The sequence below is a fragment of the Ostrea edulis genome, chromosome 1 (genome assembly GCF_947568905.1).
Source record: "Ostrea edulis chromosome 1, xbOstEdul1.1, whole genome shotgun sequence".
Taxonomy (NCBI): Eukaryota; Metazoa; Mollusca; class Bivalvia; order Ostreida; family Ostreidae; genus Ostrea; species Ostrea edulis.
In genome coordinates this window covers 2,904,327-2,912,322 of record NC_079164.1, presented here as the reverse complement: position 1 = coordinate 2,912,322, position 7,996 = coordinate 2,904,327, and the positions used below count along the sequence as shown (strand labels likewise).

The following is a 7,996-nucleotide window of genomic DNA, read 5'->3' as shown; positions in this document are numbered from 1 at the left end:
GTTATTCTATGAAACACAAAAATTCATTTCATCTAAAAATGGTGATACTGAAAATTGTAATGCCCTTTGGAACAGATGGAACCAAATATTTTCAGTTCTCTCTCTCTCTCTCTCTCTCTCTCTCTCTCTCTCTCTCTCTCTCTCTCTCTCTCTCTCTCTCTAAAAGAAATAAACACTTCTGTAATTCTATATTACATGTATATATTATAAGATATACCATGAACTATTTACAGAATGTTGAAAAATAATAAAAAATATATTTATAAAACGATAACAAGCATTGAACAATCTCATAAACCCTATAGATAATACAGAAGTGATCGGTCACACTCGCCATAAGACCTATGTCTTGATCAGGTAAACGAAGCAATCCGTAATCAAAATTACTATGTAATTAGTATGTAAAAGAACGACTTAACAATTGGTATAAAACATGTCAGACAGCATTTGACCCAATATCCGGTTGTATGAATAGTGACTATTTTGATTAAGTCATATAAAGACTACAAAATCGATAGTAAGACAATCTCAGACCCCTGGAAACAAGTATCTAGAAGGAGTAAACATCCCCTATTTTGATTTTATCTAAATTGCCAATACTTTTGAAAAGCATATGGGGTTGTTTACAGATTTAATTTGCGGTAGATAATGGACGTTGCTAATAGGGAAATGTGCTGGTAACTTTCATCCGATGTTGGTTTTTTTATCATAAAAACGTCCGTATTTACAAATTGCTGTATTTTTCCCCAGGGAAAATGAAAGTGTTGAACATTGTCGTTTTGTTTCTTAGACATTTCCAATATCGTGTTTTCTGTGATAGCGAATGCAGAAGGTGGGTGGTGTTTATCTTATATTAATCTTTTCTAAATATTGATCATTTAAAACAAAAACGTATTTAAAATGTTCAGAATTTGATTATATTGTATCCGTTCGATTTAGCACATCCTGTTATAAGCATTGCAGGCTTGGTAGTGTGTGTTAGAAACGGATAGCCAAATTGTAGGTTGTCCATTGATTTCTTCCTGTTATTCAGAAAATAAGAATTCTATGAATTATATTTTTGTAGGCCGGATGGTATCCCTTGTTGCTATAATGAATACATGGACGAAATCAGCAAGCAATGCAAAGGTCTTACACGGCTATTACTTCATGTTTATTTCATAAATTCATATTGATCCATATAAATATATTGACCAAGTTTTATTTTCTCATTCGTTGTTAACACTAGCAATTTCTGATTTGATATGTAAACATAATGGTGGTCGACCTAGCTCACCATAAATCATATAATTTGGAGTAAATGACTTGACATGTAATAATAATTTACAAAATTTTAAGAGTATATTTTCAATAATGTCATGGTTTCCAAAACCCCGTTCACATCCATATAGAAGGATAAGAACAACAATTTTATCAAATGCACTGTAAGTGTACATGATCTCTATTGAAAGATTAAGATCCCGACCTCTGATTATCTTTGTTATCTTCACCTTGCATCATATAGTGATTGATCATGATATCTACTTTTTTGTTATGACGTAAGCATGCGAGCCTGGTTTGATTGGTTGGAAATGTGAAGAACCGTGCAAGAAAGGATATTATGGAGTGTTGTGCCGCTTGCCCTGTTTATGTAGTCCCAATAACTGCGATCCAGAAGTTGGATGTCCAACAACAACGAATGAACACACAGCACCCAGTATCCGTTAGTGTGTTTTCATATTGAGCAGATTGGTTCAATGCACACAACATATTTATTATGAATAAGTCATTCCTTCGATATTTGTAGAATTCAACTGGAGAATGTCAAAAGGGTTTGCTGACACTGTCAAATATCCGGCCCCAACCCTGTCCACAAAAATACACGGAGAACTTACAGCGGAACAGGAACTTACAACGGGGTATCTACATGTACATTGGAATGATTTGTCATGTCCTCGTACGAGAGTATCAAAAGTTGATGAATAAAACGTCTTTGAATGGAGAATTTACTACATCGGTATTCAATGCATATCAAACAATGTGTTCCATTCTTTATATTCATAGATATGCTGGAACAAGAACTCAAAAGTTGAATCAAGGTATCATGAACCAAAACGTATTAAAATTGCAGTATGTATGTTTCCAAATGATTCAAAATGCGATATAAAACAATGTCACATGTTCTTGTAGGTTCTCGGAAGTACTCAACAATTCACAAAGAGACGTTAACAAACAACGAACAAAAGACCACCAGCACAGGTCTCTCTCTCTCTCTCTCTCTCTCTCTCTCTCTCTCTCGTAGATTATGTTATGTTTCATCAAAGTTATATATCAGTTTCTTCTAGAGATTGAGAGCCTAATTTTTTTCTTTAAGGCATGCAATGGCATAGTCAAAGGTCTGAATATGATACATTTGGATTTACCAAAATTACTAGAAAGCAGCGTTCAACAGCAAAACCAACAAGCACGTGTAAGTACGCAACAGTAAGCGGGGAGGTGGTAAAAATAGGTTGTGACTGCGGTCCGATCAAGTCATTTTGAATAAGATATTGTTTGAATCAAATTAAGAGTGAGTAGTGAGTAACAGTGCATAACAGCTGTATATATCAGTGAGGTGTATCAATCACAATCAATCACAATAATGAAACTGATAATGCAGTTTGTGTACCTAATGTGAGCCAGAATAATTTATATCATGTATACAAAACACATGGTATTGATAATTGTGAAATTTCATCTTCGGTTTCAGATGTCATTAGACAGAGCGACAGCAGAGACATTTTGCAGCATATTTCAGAATACATGGAGTTAATCAGCATATCCTTGTTTCTGGTTGTAGGCAGTGTCGTCACTCTTATTCTACTACTGTTGTAAGTGATTTATTTACGTAAGGAATACATATGATAGGACAATCATGTTGCTTGTTATTAGATCGTATAGATAGTTTACACTTCATAAGATGCTAAGCGGTTTATAAACAAAGGTAATGCACCCTGAGGAAGAAGTGCTCCCATAAACACGATTTTCTAACAGGAGTGTGAAGTTCTATCGATTAAATTAAAATAACAATTCGGGAAAATATTATGCACCGTCTTCTATAAAACACCAGGATGGCAAAGGAATAGGGGGATTCCTCTGAAATATTTAGTCCCTGGTTCAGTTGGGCGATTTGGCGACTATTTCATCAACTGGGGGTGCTTCAGCTGTTTATTTTACTACAAATAGTTAACCTTCGTGATCATTACGGACCGGTTTCCAGTTTTTACCCATTTGGAGAGCTCATCCGGGACGCCATGCCAGTAAACCGGATGTCTGAATTCTTGTCCAGATTCGTATTTCAATATAATCAATAGAACAGACTCCTGTGGCATGCTTAACGTCATTACGTGGAGTTCAACACTGAAATCGTGCACTTTGCATGATGTTTAAACTGCAGCCTTATCTAATGTCAAGGAATCACATATCATTGCATATCAATAGTTTTTTTTTAAACTAATTCAATTGTGCGCTATGATTAAAATAAACTAATTCTGAAAACTTCAAAATTATTGAAAGAAGTATAATTCTACCCTGTCTATCAATACTCTATATTTAAAAAAAATGCACAAACAATTAGCTTGAATACCATGATCACAATTCCCCATATCCTGATCAGGTAAACAGCGTAATCCGTAGTCAAAATCAGTGTGCCAAGAACGGAATAACAATCGGTATGAAACACGACAGACAGCATTTAACCCAACGATAGGTTGTATTGTCAAACTAGATCATTACAATGACCATATAATTTACGAAATGCTTACTTTAAATTGCAGCTATGTAACCATGGTGATTGAGACCCAGGTTAATTCATTGCATTAATATTCCAGGTACCACACTTGGAAACGTTCTAGAACAATTGAAGACCCCACAGGTAAATCTTTTTGTTGTCTATATATTCAAACTCTGCAAATGTGTCACAGCTATCTTTTAGTTTTAAAATTGGACGTTGTAGTTTAGTAAATAAAGCGTTCTCGTGGTGTCCAGGAGGCACGGGTTCGATTCTCAATCATGGGCTGCTCATTACTTCGTCAGACACCCGTCATTAAGAGGGAAAGTAACAGGTCTTACAGATATGATTAAACTCGCTGAGAAGTAGACTCCGATACCTTGTTTGAATACATTCGCTGAACAGGTTTTAATATTTTACTATATTGATGGCCACAGTCTAACAGTGTACCATGACGGTGTTTATTCGACTATGGAACGCCGTTACTGCCTTATAATGTAAATCAGCCGATATTTCATTACATTATCTGGTAACATCATTACGTTATAACGATGCCTTTTATATGGGAAATGGTAACATAATTAAATTATGTTGATACATCTTTACGTTATGTGCTTATATCATTATGTTATGTCGATTCAGTTCTACCTTATGTGGTAGCATCATTACGTTATGTGCAGACACCATTATGTTATAATAAACTCTCAAGTGATCTAGATTTACTAATGTGTAGATCAAGTTATAGTAAGGGAATAAAGTATCGTTAGAAACTCTTGGTTTTTTTTCTGACGTTAAACTTTAAACATTGTCACTTAGATTATCAAACTTTGCACACAAAAACGTAAAACTCGCGTTAACACTTATTATCTGTAACGTTTGTTATCTTCATATCAATTCAATTTATCAAACTAAACAAAGCAAAAAAGACACTTTATCTATCATGGTTTTATTTTCAGTTCAAAATTAATACTTTAAAGTACGTAAAATGTACGCATGATAACTTGTAAGTTATTTAAACTTAACAACTGAAAATTGCCTTACTTTGATGTGTGGCCATAGTTAGTTGATTTTGACTCCGTTTACTCGATCAAGATAGAGGGGTCACGGCGGATTTCACCGGTTAACATGTGAATGATTGCTCCATCTATGCAACTGATCCCATTTCTGGTGTACATCGATCCATGTTTGCCCTATTCTTAATTTCGTAGTTTTGGAGGGATCTATGAAATTGATCCCTGTTTGCAATCTTTACTTGTTCAATCTACTTAATTTCATGTTACAGACTGTTATATTCTACAAAAATTTGGCAAATTTGCACGTTCTCTTAGCAAATAATTAAACACACATCACACGAAAGGTGAAGATAACGAACAGTAATCAATCTCGTAGCTCCTATAAGCAATACAGAATAAAGAGATACACAAGAGTTAGGATCAGGGAGAGAAAGCATCCCTGTCTACTGGACCCACCTGTCACAAGACATGTATCTTAATAAGGTAAAAGGAGTTATCCGTAGTCAAAATCAGTGTGCCAAGAACGACCGAACAATCGTCATGAAACACGTTAGAAATCATTTAACCCATGCAAACTAGATCGTTATAACGACCATAGAATTTGTTAAATGCTGATTTTAAACGAAACTGTTGAACCCCCTGCACGATCAACTTGTCAGTAGCTTGCCTCAAATTTAAAAACTGATGATAAGTCGAATAAGTTCTTGCTATGTATTGTGTGGCTTTGTAAAAATAAATCTGGTAAATAGAATATAAATATAATATAGAAATTTATCTACATAGAGCTGAAGCAGTTCAACACAGGCCAGATGTATTGTCGACAGCTGCGTGGGACGCTGGAGCGTGGGTACATGTCATTGTCCAACAGGGAACGTCTGCCAAGAAGTGGAAGACAGTCTGACTATGTGATGCCAAACAGCCTCGACATTGACGCCTCCAGTACGATATAAACAAAGACGTTGACGTAAAGTGATGACATAATTCTAAACATCGATTGCTTTATAAATATTGCTTTAACAAGGATGTTGGAGTCATGTGATGCCAAATATCGCGAATGAAGTTTTGTTTATAAATCTCGTGTAAGGAAGCGTGGTGTCAAATACAATCTGTATCAACACTTTATTAGGAATCACATGACATGCCACGTGTATAATATTGACATCGTGGCCTGTACAAAATATCACATGACATCCATCAAATATCATATAAATAAAATTACATGACACGTATATACATGTAATATTGACATTGTGGCATATACAAAATATTACATGACATCCATGTTTGAAGGTTTTACAAATGTATAAACAAGTCAAATGAGTAATTTAATATCAAATATCATATTCCTATGATACTGAAACCTTTACAAAGGATGTTAGAGTCAGATGATGACTGGGGCTTTTTCAGCTATCGAATGAATACGAATAATGAAATCACGTGATACCACATAAAACCGAGGTTAACGCATCCACAATCCCCTATAAATATGGATTCTGGAATTACGTCATGCGACATCGACATTATAGCTGATATTCATTAGAATGCATGTTTTAATTCATTCTTTCATTTGTTCAGTTTAGTTAATTGAAGATATACAGCCTACTCCGGATATATTGAAATTCAGGGGACAGACCTGAATCGTTATTCGTATCCAAACTTCAACATAACCGTTGTGGAACTATATGAATAGAATTCATTGTACTGGGAATCTATATTTGATTCAGTATAACAGATAGTTCAACATACGCGCCTTCGATATAAATAGGTAGATATTTTGTGATATAATCAAATAAAGCTCATTGATGCGCTTTTTTTTGGTGTTGTATTTTGTTATGAAGTAATGGAGAGTGAATCTTAAATACGTTTTGAGATGAAATGTGATCATCCGGTGTGAGGAAACGATTGTGCAAAACAACTTGGCTCGTCTTATGGATAAAAAATACTCTCTTAGATTTATTCTAAAGTGTTCTTTATTTTTTCCAAAATTGGTAGGCCAAAAATGGCATATTGTGGGTCAAGTTCTTTGAAGAATTCTATACATAATATAAAGACGCTTCAAATAATGGTTTTTGATTGATTTCTGAAACTGTAAAAACTCTCATTCAATCTAAATGTCAAATCCATTATGGATAAAAGAATGCATGTCGTGATCTTCATATGCAATACTCCTTATATATCCAAATACAAAATGCCAATTATGAAATTTTTGAATAAAGCAAAATATCATGGTTGTTTACAAATATATTTTCAAACAAATTCGAGTTAAATACTAAAACGTTTTCTCTCAATATTTCATCTGAGACCTATCATAGATCCTTTGTTCTTTACTACCACCATAGCATAACAGTTACGTTGCAAAAACGTTTTGAACATCTGAAAAGAAAATTAATTTCCATTTAAATTCATAATTAATAGCATATAAAACAATAATAAAAGGTAAGGTGAAGATAACGAACAGTGATCAATCTCATAACTCCTACAAGCAATACAAAATAGATAGTTGATAAATCTCACAACTCCTAAAAAGCATACAAAATTCAGAGTAGAGCAAACACGGAGGCATGGACACACCAGATCAGGTGCCCACGAGGAGTTAGCATCCCCTGTCGACCAGTCACATCCGACGTCGACCCTATACCTTCATCAGGTATACGAAGCAATCCATAGTAAAATCAGTGTGTAAAAATTGCCTAACAATTGGCAAGAAACACGTCAACCAGCATTTGACCAATGACAGGTTGTATTGGTAAATTAAATCGTTATAATTACCATACAATTTGCGAAATGCTGACTTTGAAGGGGTACTCTTCATTGTTATAAAAGCTGACTTCCTTTTAAAACATGGATGAAAGTATGCAAGGTGAAGATAACGAACAGTGATCAATAAATAACAGCAATATTTCTCACAAATCTTGTCCACGAAGGTCAGGATTTTGGGGAAAACATTATCATCACAGAAACAATCGAACATTAAGTATCCATTTTCGTAGACAACGAGATCAATGGATCAAGACCCTGGTACTGTATTTCCATATAGATACAATGATAATGTATATGATGTGAGAAATTTTACTAGTCCACAAGGAAATAACGTGAATGCGATTGGACTCTTTCCAACTACTTAAAGACGGAATCGAAGTCATGGACATCGCTGACATAAAAGACCAAGAATAAATGATGTCACTGATATCTTACGTCAACAGACAATTAGGTCCACATCTTATTCACACAAAAC

The 7,996-nt window shown here is 34.6% G+C and overlaps 1 protein-coding gene across 1 annotated transcript; it reads left to right on the top strand.

The window, feature by feature from the left end:
- Positions 1 to 217: 217 nt before the first annotated feature.
- LOC125664479 (uncharacterized) lies at positions 218 to 6,573 on the top strand. The gene is made up of 10 exons (XM_048897259.2): positions 218 to 832; positions 1,067 to 1,128; positions 1,544 to 1,702; positions 1,787 to 1,898; positions 2,044 to 2,078; positions 2,170 to 2,238; positions 2,354 to 2,449; positions 2,729 to 2,849; positions 3,849 to 3,892; positions 5,545 to 6,573. Exons 1-10 carry the CDS (start codon positions 756 to 758, stop codon positions 5,709 to 5,711), a joined length of 942 nt encoding a protein of 313 aa, XP_048753216.1. The 5' UTR covers positions 218 to 755; the 3' UTR covers positions 5,712 to 6,573.
- Positions 6,574 to 7,996: the final 1,423 nt, after the last annotated feature.

Excerpts from the sequence above, each read along its gene's own strand:
- LOC125664479 (XM_048897259.2), top strand. The coding sequence starts at position 756 with ATGAAAGTGTTGAACATTGTCGTTTTGTTTCTTAGACATTTCCAATAT. Across the intron at positions 2,079-2,169 it reads AACTCAAAAGTTGAATCAAG|GTTCTCGGAAGTACTCAACA; the intron begins GTATCATGAACC and ends ATGTTCTTGTAG. Across the intron at positions 2,450-2,728 it reads AGCAAAACCAACAAGCACGT|ATGTCATTAGACAGAGCGAC; the intron begins GTAAGTACGCAA and ends CTTCGGTTTCAG.